This window comes from Gopherus evgoodei, chromosome 14, assembly GCF_007399415.2.
Source record: "Gopherus evgoodei ecotype Sinaloan lineage chromosome 14, rGopEvg1_v1.p, whole genome shotgun sequence".
NCBI lineage: Eukaryota > Metazoa > Chordata > Testudines > Testudinidae > Gopherus > Gopherus evgoodei.
Genome location: NC_044335.1, coordinates 31,118,431 through 31,130,551, shown reverse-complemented (window position 1 = coordinate 31,130,551; position 12,121 = coordinate 31,118,431). Strand labels below are relative to the sequence as shown.

The 12,121-nt window shown below is 43.7% G+C and overlaps 1 protein-coding gene across 7 annotated transcripts in view; it reads left to right on the top strand.

The window, feature by feature from the left end:
* Positions 1-12,121, top strand: part of RBL1 (RB transcriptional corepressor like 1) — a 97,868-nt gene that overhangs the window by 22,858 nt on the left and 62,889 nt on the right. For 6 of the 7 annotated variants that reach the window (XM_030533546.1, XM_030533545.1, XM_030533549.1 and 3 more), the window contains 7 exons: positions 1,914-2,047; positions 3,451-3,651; positions 8,482-8,543; positions 8,634-8,762; positions 8,854-9,014; positions 10,660-10,709; positions 11,258-11,441. In XM_030533546.1, the coding sequence (XP_030389406.1) occupies positions 1,914-2,047; positions 3,451-3,651; positions 8,482-8,543; positions 8,634-8,762; positions 8,854-9,014; positions 10,660-10,709; positions 11,258-11,441 (921 nt within the window). Of the gene's footprint in view, positions 1-1,913; positions 2,048-3,450; positions 3,652-8,481; positions 8,544-8,633; positions 8,763-8,853; positions 9,015-10,659; positions 10,710-11,257; positions 11,442-12,121 lie in introns of those variants that run through there. The other variant, XM_030533552.1, reaches the window with a different exon arrangement.

Sequence of the window (12,121 nt, the reverse complement as noted above, 5' to 3'; positions counted from 1 at the left end):
TGGAAGACAGCTTCCTCGTCGCTATTACCTTGGCTAGACGAGTCTCGGAACTCCGAGCTTTGACTGCAGATCCCCCCCATACGGTATTCCACAAGGACAAGGTACGGCTGCGACTGCATCCGGCTTTCCTCCCTAAGGTGGTCTCTGCCTTCCATGTTAATCAAGACATCTTTCTACCAGTCTTTTTCCCGAAACCGCACTCATCGCGTCGGGAACAACAGCTACATACCTTAGATGTCTGCAGGGCTCTCGCCTTTTATATCGAAAGGACCAAACCCTTCCGACGCTCGCTTCAGCTCTTTGTAGCTGTCACAGAGCACATGAAGGGCATGTCAGTCTCTTCCTAATGAATTTCATCTTGGATGACATCCTGTATCCGGACATGCTATGACTTGGCTCACATTCCGACTGGCCATCTCACCACCCATTCTACTCGGGCTCAAGCCTCATCTGCCGCTTTCCTGGCCCAAGTTCCCATCCAGGAAGTGTGTCGCGCGGCTGCCTGGTCTTCCATCCACACCTTTGTATCATGCTACGCACTGGTCCAGCAGTTCAGAGCGATGCCACCTTTGGCTCTGCGTTCTTACATTCCACAACGTCTCACTCCGACCCCACCGCCTAGGTAAGGCTTGGGAATCACCTAACTGGAATGGATATGAGCAAGCACTCGAAGAAGAAAAGATGGTTACTCACCTTTGTAACTGTTTTTCTTCAAGATGTGTTGCTCATATCCATTCCAAACCCGCCCTCGGAGTAGCCAGCAAGAAGGAACTGAGGGGCGGATGGGTCGGCAGGGGTATATATCTGGCACCGTGGGGGCGCCCTGCCGACCCACCAAGTGTTACTAGGGTAAAAATCTTCCAACGAACATGCACGCAGTGCGTGCATACCTAACTGGAATGGATATGAGCAACACATCTCGAAGAACAACCGTTACAAAGGTGAGTAACCGTCTTTTTCTCTATATTGCACAATATCACGATCATAAGAAATTTATTTAACTAAGAATATCAACTTTATTAGTACTACTTAAGTATGACATACTGTGTTAAGTATATTGTTACTATCTATACATAACACAGTTCATTTGAATATGCTGCCACCCTGCCTCTCCTGGCCCCTGCTCTGCCCCTTCCCTGCTCCCTTTCTGGCTTCTGCCACCTCCCCTGAGTGATGCTGGGAGCCAGCAGGGCAGGCTGTGGCCAGGTTGCTTGCTGCTGCTGGCGACAAGCCTCCCGCTAGCCCCACAGTCTGCCCTTGACCCTGTGTTCCCCTGAAGTGCGGGGCCCAGGGGGTTGCCCCGACTCTGCTTGGATCCGTTCTGGGCACCACCAAAAATTATGCAAATTGGCGCCCATGGGCTTTAACAATAGTTTAGAGAGGGCATTCCAACTGTAAGAAAGCATGGAAGAACTTCCATGTGAGGGTGATAGTAGAGGCATAAAATAGACCAGGCTGGCTTCACTGATGTTGCAGAAAAGATAATGGGATTGTAGCTGATCAGTGGCCAGATTGTGGCCTCGTGAAGTACTACAGTATAGTTATCTTTAATAGAGGTGCAGTCAGCGGAGACCTCAGGGCTCTGCAATCTGCAATGGTTTATTGTGAGGTAAGTGGCCAAATCATACTGCAGACGTTGTAGTGTCTGTTTTTTAAAGGAACAATCAGCTGCAGTCTGCTCTGTTTCATGCAAATTAAGGATAGTCCTCCACTCCTAGGAAGTAGTTTTGGATCCCTTGTTCCAGCCAAATTTAAAAAAAAAAAAATCATCCCACCATGAGTAAATGTTGGTCCTTGTTACTGTCCCAAAGGATTTTAGAGATACTTGAAATAGATGAAAATCTGAGACTGCAAATTGAGCATTGTTGCCCTGGATAAGTTTGTCCATTGATTGTTTACTTCTGGTTTAACAGGGAGAAGTGGTGCATTGGTTGGCTTGTGCTCTATATGTTGCTTGTCGTAAAAGCATACTTCCCACGGTTGGAAGTGGCCTTATGGAAGGAAACTGCGTTTCACTGACTAGGATACTACGGTCAGCCAAACTAAGGTATTTTTGTGTTTTATTTTTCGCTTTTTTTTAGAGACCTAAACATCTGTGCGTAGTTGCAGCTTCTCTTATAGAAAGAGACCTTCTAAAAACGCTAAAATGTATTACTGGCACGCGAAACCTTAAATTAGAGTGAATAAATGAAGACTTCTGAAAGGTTGCTGACCCCTGATTACATTTTAATGTTTTTAGAAGGGCTCTTTCTCTAAGTCTCTATAATATATAACTAAACTATTGTATGTAAAGTAAATAAGGTTTTTAAAATGTTTTAAGAAGCTTCATTCAAAATTAAATTAAAATGAGGATCTCCCCAGGCTGGTGGCCACGACCCGGGCAGTGTGAGTGCCACTGAAAATCAGCTCGCATGCAGCCTTCGGCACACGTGCCGTAGGTTGCCTAGCCCTGTTCTAGACTGAGCACTGATTCCCATTGGATAGATAGAAAGATTAACCTAAATAGTTTATACGGAAGCCCCTGGAACCCCATAAGATTGGGTCCCTAATCCATGAACTACTGGAACTCATTTACAAAATTTTCTTAAACATTACATGAATATATTGTCTCATACTATAGAATTAGAATTTATAATCTCTATTCCATGATGAGATATCTTTGAGCTACAATGTATCTTAATTATAGCTATCTTTAGATAGGCTTTTTCCTCGAAGCATTATATCAAAAAAGATAATTTAAACTTTTTTTTTTTATCCACCCTGTTTACATCCCTAGGCCAGAGAATCCAGTGATTTCTACATCTAGTCCAGTAACTTCTGTTTGAACTAGATTTTATGTTTTAGAAGGATATCCAGTCTTGATCTAAAGACTGCAAGTGATGGAAAAGTAACCACTTCCTTTGGTAATCTGTTCTAATGGTAACCACCCTCACCGTTGGATTCAAAATTGAAAGTGCTGACCATTTCACAATGAAACTCGTATGAATGCTTGGGTGCTTAGAGATATATAATTACATAAGTATTTATGCACTTCGGTATTAATGCAGTACTTAACCAGGACACCTGTATTGAAGAATTAAGCACCCAGTTGTGAAAATTATATTTTGTCTGCCCCTCAACTCTTCTTTTTTTTCTGACCCCACCAAAGAGCCACCTTCTCTGATTTGAATTAATCTATGCAAGGGTGTGGAAACCAAAGGAAATCCACAAGTAAGCGTTAACGGTGTGGAACATACTCAGCACTGGAGTCTAGCAAAATGTGTTTATCCTTTTCTGTAATTAAAGCAGTTACTAAGCAATAATTTAATCAATTTAGTTTTCACCAAAAATCCATCTTTTCTAAAAAAGATCAAGAATTGGGGTAGGGGGGAGGGAAGAATCTTAGTCTAAACTATTTGATCTGTTTCATGGCTGGAGATTAAATTATAATTAAATGTTACTTTTTTTAAGTTTAATTCAGTTTTTTAGTAAAATGAAAAAGTGGATGGACATGTCAGACCTGCCGCAGGAATTTCGGGAGCGAATGGAGAGGCTGGAGAGAAACTTTGAAGTGTCGACTGTGATTTTCAGAAAGTTTGAACCAATATTTTTGGATGTATTTCAAAACCCTTATGAAGAAACGCCTAAACCACAAAGGAGCAGAAAACAGAGGTATATTGGGAGATGTAAATGATTTTACTGAAAAGTAAGGCTGTTGATTAATTGCAGTTAACTAATGTGATTAACTCAAAAAAATTGACTGCTATTTAAAAAAAAATCAATTAATTGCACTGTTAAACAATAGAATAGCAATTGAAAATTTAAATATTTTTGGATATTTTTTCTACATTTTCAAATATTTCAATATCTGTTACAACACAGAATACAAAGTGTACAGTGCTTTATATTACAAATATTTGCACTGTAAAAATGATTTTAAAAATATTTTTCAGTTCACCTCATACAAGTACTGCAGTGCAATCTCTATCATGAAAATGTAACTTACAAATGTAGAGGGTTTTTTTGTTACATTAACTGCACTCAAACAAAACAATGTAAAACTTCACAGCCTACAGGTCCACTCACTCCTACTTCTTGTTCAGCCATTCTCTAAGACAAACAGGTTTGTTTACGGGAGACAGTGCTGCCTGCTTCTTGTTTACAATATCACCTGAAAGTGAAAACAGGCATTCGCGTGGCACTTTTGTAGCTGGCATTGCAAGGTATTTACGTGCCAGATATGCTAAACATTTGTGTGCCCCTTCATGCTTCAGCCACAATTCCAGAAGACGTGCTTCCATGCTGATGACGTTTGTTAAATACTGTGTTAATTAAATCTATGACTGAACCCCTTGAGGGAGAATTGTGTCCCCCCTGCTCTGTTTTACCCTCCTTTTGCCATATACTTCATGTTATAGCAGTCTCAGATGATCACCTAGCACATGTTGTTTGATTTACAAACACTGTCACTGCAGACCTGAAAAAATGCAAAGAAGGTACCAGTGTGAGATTTCTAAAGATAGCTACAGCACTCGACCGAAGGTTTAAGAATCTGAAGTAGCATCCAGAACCTGAGAGGGACGAGGTGTGGAGCATGCTTTCAGAAGTCTTAAAAGAGCAACACTCTGAGGCAGAAACTGCAGAACCCGAACCACCAAACAAGACAATCGACCTTCTGCTGGTGTCATCTGACTCTGATGAAAATGAACATGCATCAGTCCGCTCTGCTTTGGATTGTTATCAAGCACAACCCATCATCAGCATGCATGCATATCTTCTGGAATGGTGGTTTGTGCATCTGGCACATAAATATCTTGTGATGCTGGTATGACGTTGTTATTGACATGAACTGTGACTGTATGGATCATTGTTGCAACCACTGTTATATATTTGCAGCAAATATTAAAAAGAGGAGGTCAAGTGGGTCTTCTGTGAAAGGTTGTAGTTTGCTGGTTATGATTATGCTATCTATATGTGTGTGTCATTTTTGTATTTGAAGTTGTGAATATTGGCTATATACTTATATCTCAGTGTGTTTTGTTTCTAAGTAATCTCAGTGAAATATTTGGTCAGCTTCTTGAGAAAGGACTATTTTCAGTAAGTGCCCAGTCGAGAAACACTTAAATGACAGTGGATTTTGGGAGACGCCAATCCACATCTGAGCTTTCCTGGGAATGTTCAAACTAACATGAAAACAATGGCGTGGGTCTGCAAAAAGCTGAATCATTCATGGACATGTGACATACCAAGATGGCTACAAACTCCATCTTGTTGCTGTGATTTTTGCACAGGAGAAAAAAGGGGTTACCTTCCACGTAACAGAGGATATAAAAGGCCTTGGAAACCCCTCCATTTTCTCTTCAGTCCTGCTTCTTATCTCTGGAGGAACTTTGCTTGAAACCAAAGCTCAAAACCGTGGGTCGGCAACCTTTCAGAAGCGCTGTGCCGAGTCTTCATTTATTCACTCTAATTTACTATTTTGCGGGCCGGTAATACATTTTAATGTTTTTTAGAAGGTTTCTCTCTAAGTCAATATATTATATAAGTAAACTAGTGTTTTATTGTAAAATAAACAAGGTTTTCAAAATGTTTAAGCAGCTTCATTTAAAATGTTGATCTTACACTGCTGGCCCACTGCTGGTCTGGGGTTCTGTTCACCTAGGCCGGCAGTGAGCTGAACGGGGCCTGCGGCCAGGACCCTGGCTGGCAAAGGTCCAGCAGTCAGAACTCCAGACCGGCAGCGGGCTGTGCGGAGCTGGCGACCGGGATCTCAGACCAGCAGTGGGCTGAGCGGCTCAGCGCACTGTCACGCACGGGTTCCATCCGCTGGCTCCTGCCAGCTTGGATCCCAGCTGCTGGACCTACTCAGCCCGCTACTGGTCTAGGGTCCCGGCCGTGCCCACATACAATAGGTACCTACCTTCTCCCTGGTTCTGGCCCATTCTCTTCCTCTCTCTGCATCGAGCTGAGGGTCTGAGTGAACTGAGTACAGGACTGGGGGTGAAGGATCTGGCTAGGAGCTAGAATGAGGGAGGGGGCTCAGGGTTGGGGCAGGAGGTTTGGGTGTGGGGTACTTACCTGGGCAGGTCCCATTTGGTGTGAGGTGTGCAGTTGGGAATGTGGGGAGGGGAGGGTTTGCAGGAACTCCCATTTAGTGATCTGGGGGGATGGGAGGGAGTGCAAGTATCAGGGTGTGGGGGGGCTGGGTATGGGGGAGTGCAAGAGTCAGGGCAAAGGCTGAATGTGTATGATGTGGGTATAGGGCTCAGGGAAGGGGCTTGGGGGCTGTGTGGGTCTCAGGGCAGAGGGGTGGGTGGGTGTGGGGCAGGGGGGCAGGGCTCAGGGCAGGGAGGGTATGCTTCTTCTCTGCCTCTGCTGGGAGTAGTGAGCACGCTGACTCTGCTCCTTCCCGACTCCCTCCCTCTCAAGGGCCATCAGCTGATCGGCAGGGAGGGAGGGAGGGATAGAGAGGCAGAGGAGGGGCAGGAACCCAGCACACTATGGGAAGAGGCAGGGGAGTTGGCAGGACCAAGCTTCTATCCCCGCAGGGCAGGGTGAGCAGAGGGCAGTGAAGAGCGGGCTGGGCTGGGCAGGATTTTTAATGGCACGCTGCTGCCTGCCAGGACTCTGGCAGGCAGCAGTGTGCCATTAAAAATCGGTTCACATGCAGTCTTTGGCACACGTGCCATAGGTTGCCGACTCTTGCTCTAAACAAAGGACTAAACGACTCATCCAATCTGGGATGTTGGTACTCCAGAGATTTGATTGGTTTAAATCAGCAGTAATCCCATCAAGCCTGAACTAAGAACTTTGCAATTGTTGTATATATTTTATTCCATTTAACCAATTCTAACTCTCATCTATCTTTCTTTTTATGAATACACCTTTAGATTTTAGATTCTAACGAATTGGTAACAGCATGATTTGTGGGTAAAATCTGACTTATATACCGACCTGGGTCTGGGACTTGGCCCTTTGGGATGGGGAGAACCTTTTTTCTTTTACTGGGGTATTGGTTTTCATAACCATTCATCCCCATGAGAAGCGATGCTAGTGGTGATACAAGGAAGCTGGAGTATCTAAGGGAATTGCTTGTATGTCTTCTGGTTAGCGAGTGGGGTAAAACGGAAGTCTTCTCTGTTTGGATGGATTGTTTGAAACCCAGCCTTCAGCTGTAAGTGGCCTGCTCTAAGCAATTTGTCCTGTATTGATACTCTTAGTTGTCCTGCCAGAGGCCGCATTGTTATGGTTACAACAGTGCTATGTGGACGCCTGTTCTCACTTTCAGGTGACATTGTAAACAAGCTAGCAGCATTATCTGCTGCAAATGTAACCAGACTTGCTTGTCTGAGAGATTGGCTGAAGTAAGACTGAGTGGACTTTGTTTTATTTTCGAATGCAGTTATTTTTTGTATGTAATTTGACATTTGTAAGTTCAACTTTCATGATAGAGAGCTTGCACTACAGTACTTGTATTAGGTGAATTGAAAATACTTTTTTTTTTTTTACAGTGCAAATGTTTGTAATAAAAAATAAATATAAAGTAAGCACTGTACACTTTTTATTCTGTGTTGTAATTAAATATATTGGAAAATGTAGTAAACATCCAAAAATGTTTAAATAAATGGTATTCTGTTTAATAGTGCGATTAATCGTGATTAATTTTTTTAATCACAATTTTTTCAGTTACTTGTGTGTTAACTGCAATTAATTGACAGGCCTAATTAATTGTATTTCAACTTCAAACAAAATTGTCAAGTAGTAGGTCTGACAAGTGTTCCCTCTAACTTTTCCCACGCATATGCAGAATGAATTTTATGTGCACCAATACGGAGGTGATATATCACACATCACCTCCATATTGGTGCACATAACAAAATTCATGTGGCAGGGATGAGACCAAAAGGTTTGGAGTGTGGGAAGGGCTCGACTGGGACAGAAGTTGTGGTGAGGAGGGGTGCTGGCTCTGTGGTGGGGCTGGGGACGGAAGGGGCTTGGGTGTGGGGAGTGCGGGCTCTGGGGTGAGGCCAGGGATGCAGGATTTCGGGTACAGGCTGCCCTGGGGCTACAGTGGGGGGGAGAGAGCACTCCCCCCCCATCTCTCTCCCCCCCATAGCAGCACCTAAGCTAGGGCAGAGAGGTGCTTCTCTCCACTGTGCAGCTCTGGGGGTGGGGCCACTGGATAGGCACCTCTCCCCCTGTTGCGGCAGATCCAGGCCGTGGCAGGGTTGGAGCCAGGGGTAGGGTGTTTCTCCTCTGGCCGTGGCAGGTCCAGGCTGGGTTGGGGCTGCGGAGGGGCGCCTCTGCCCTGGCTGCAGCAGGTCCTGCACGATGCTTAATAGGCTGCTGTGTGGCATCGCAGCTTAGAGGGAATTTAGGTTCTGACCATATCTTTTTTACGTGAGGAAATAATGGAACTCTAGCCATAAAACAAACAAGTAAAGCCCCATATTATGGGACTGAAGTCTTACCTTTTCTCTTTTTTTTTTTTTTTCCTGGTAGAAGGAAGTGCAGTGTTAAAGAACTGTTCAACTTCTGCTGGACACTCTTTGTTTACACCAAGGGTAAGCTGTTTTCATTAGCTGCCTGCATTGTACACATTTTGAATGATTAATTTTGTGGTTTTATTTGACGTTATATGCTGTCTTTTAAAGGGAATTTCCGTATGATTGGAGATGATTTAGTAAATTCCTATCATTTGCTTCTGTGCTGCTTGGACCTGATTTTTGCAAATGCCCTTTTGTACCCAGATAGGAGAGAGTTGCTAAATCCATCATTCAAAGGTATGTTAGTGTTTGCATTTGAAAGACATTTTTTCTTGTTAGTTCTTTTTGAAATATAATTGATCATAGCTGACCTTTTTGGTTTTTCCAGGTTTACCAGCAGACTTTCACACTGCTGAAGTCAAGGCCTCTGAAGAGCCTCCTTGCATCATTGCCACACTTTGTGAACTTCATGATGGACTTATGGTAGAAGCCAAAGGAATAAAGGAACACTACTTTAAACCCTACATTTCAAAGCTCTTTGATAGGAAGGTACATACTGATAACTTAAGAGTTTATAAAATGGTAGCATAAAACTGGGTGATAGGGCAACAAAACGGCAGATGAAATTCAGTGGTGATAAATGCAAAGTAACGTACATTGGAAAATGTAATCCCAATTGTACATATAAAATGGTGGAGTCTAAATTAGCTGTTGCCACTCAAAGATATTGGAGTCATTGTGGATAGTTCTCTGAAAACATCCACTCAAGATGCAGAAGCAGTCAAAAAAGCTAACCATGTTGGTAATCATTAAGAAATATAGAAAATATCGGATTGCGTCTAACTCCATGGTATGCCCACATCTTGAATACTGTGTGCAGATGTGGTCAGCTTATCACAAAAAAATGTTTTGGAATTGGAAAAGATTCAGAAAAAGGCAACAAAAATGATTCGGGGTATGGAACAGCTTCCACATAAGGAGAGATTAATAAGACTGAACTTTTCAGCCTGGGAAATATGACTAAGAGGGATCTTACAGAGGTCTATACAATCATGACTGGTGTGGAGAAAGTAAATAAGGACGTGTTATTTACTCCTTCTCATAACACAAGAATTAGGGGGTCGCCAAATGAAATTAATAGGGAGCAGGTTTAAAACAAACAAAAGGAAATATTTCTTCACACGACACAGTCAGCTTGTAGAACTCTTTGCCAGAGGATGTTGTGAAGGCCAAGACCACAACAGGGTTCAAAAAAGAACTGGACCTATCCTCCATGAATTTATCTATCAATGGCTGTTAGCCAGGATGGGCAGGGATGGTGTCCCGAGCCTCTATTTGCCAGAAGCTGGGAATGGGCAACGGGGTGGATCACTTGATGATTACCTATTCTACTTATTCCCTCTGAAGCACCTGGCACTGGCTACTGTCAGAAAACAAGATACTGGGCTAGATGGACCTTTTGGTCTGATCCAGTGTGGCCATTATTATGTTCTTATAATGTTAGCATCCATATAAAGAAATGATCCTTACACATAAAGAAAGGAGTGCAAGTGAGAATATAACAGATAAATGAACACAGTGATTGGCACAGGTTTTGGTAGTTGAGCATTTTGGCAAAAGTGGGTATTTTCGTTTAAACATCCTTTTGTGAAGGAGAGAGATTAGTCAGGGTTGTGGGGGTTTTTTGGTTTTGTTTCCCCAGTTATACACTAGCAGAGAACTCTTGCCTTCTCCTCTTGATTCTGAAACTCCCATTATGTTGACTGGCTAAGGCCCTGTCTATAGTGGGAGCAGAACAGTACCAGTGACAGCAGTCTTTAAATATACCAGCAGGATTCTAACATTGTGATCATTGTGGACAGGAGCTTTCTGACTGAGAAAAATGTGAGAACTATGTTATAAAACAATTTTATAGGCTACCTATGGGGATAGTTAGTAGCATATTTCTGTGGCTAGGATCTAGCAAAACATTATCAGAGCACAGAGCCTTATACTGCCGAGATGTCGTCTGTACAAGAAATTCATCCTCACAGGTCTTGTGCAGCAAAACTCCAGAGAATGATTTTGATCCTAATCATCTGCATTACAATTAAACTATCATGCTTCCGCTCTTCTGGAATTGAACAGATTTTGGATTTTCTACTTTCTAAAAATTGTATTACATGTAATCTTATTTTTCAACTCTCGTTTCCAGATTTTAAAAGGAGACTGCCTCTTGGATTTTTGCAGCTTTGCAGATAACAAGTAAGTGCTGGATGATGTTCTTAAGCATGTATAAATGGCTTAAGTTTATCATTGCAAGAAACATCTCAACTCTACTCCACAGCTGTTTCATTTTCCAGTGGGAGCAGAGCTTAACTCACTTGCTCCAATACTTACTTACTGGAAATCAAGTCTTGGAGGGTCACCAGCGGCGGCAGAGGCCAGGGAGACCAGGCTCTGCAGTGAGCCCAAGGGAATCAGGATAGGGCAGTGGTTCTCAACCTATGGCCCCATGTCTGTTTATGGCCCAGTCAGCACACAGCTGCAGCCCATGTGATATCCTCAGGGCCATGCAGGTAGTATATATATTGTGTGGATATGGTGTTAGAAAAAGGGAGTCATGGCATTTGTTAGCATGTGCACGATTACTGATATTGGTTAGGTTCCAATCACGGAGTGCTATTACTAAAATCAATAAATGTTTTGACTATTCATTGCTTTCAACTGTACAGACTAATTCCATTGGCTAGTTTTATCTGGCTTCTTTAACAGCTTAACTCTTAATAAATGCAGTATGGCTTCTTTTCCAGCAAAGCATTGAATAAGGAGTATGAAGAGTATGTTTTATCAGTGGGTGACTTTGATGAGAGGGTTTTCTTAGGAGCAGATGCAGAAGAAGAAATTGGAACTCCCCGAAAGTTTGCTGCTGACATGCCAGTGGGGAAAACAACAAGAGCTCATGTGGAGTGTCATCTTCAGCAGCATTTTGAAAATGTAATGTAACCGGTCTATTTCACTATTATTATTTACATATGCAGGTTTCAATGCCCACTGTTTGTCAGAAATGGGAAAAATACATTTTACATGTAACCCAGGAATATTGTTCATTATACACCTCTACCCCAATATAATGCGGTCCTTGGGAGACAAAAAAATCTCACCGCGTTATAGGTGCGGCCACGTTGTATCAAACTTGCTTCCCCCCCTCCCCACCCCGTTCCTTGACTGCCCCCTCCAGAGACCCCTGTCCCTAATCACTCCCAGGACCCTACCCAACCCCCCCGTCCCGAACTGCTCTGACCCCTGTCCATCCCCCCACCCCACCCCCTGACAAGGAGTCAACGGCAGCAGCGGGAAGCGGAGTAGCCCAGCCCTAGCCTGCTCCTCTCTGCCACCTCCCAGCCGCAGCACTCTGCTTCCCGCTGCTGGTGAGTGCAGGGAGGTTGGGGAAAGGATGCCACCCCGCACTCACCTGCGGCAGGTAGTAGAGCGACGCGGCCCCAGCCTGCTCTGCTTTCCTTGCCCTGGCCCCAGCTGTGTTGCTGGGGCGCAGCTGGGGAAAGGCCCTGCACTCACCTGTGGTGCGAAGTAGAGCGTCACAGCTGGGAGCTGGGTGGGGCTGGTCTGCTCTGCTTCCTGCCTCTGATGAGTGGAAGGAGGTTGGGGAAAGGATG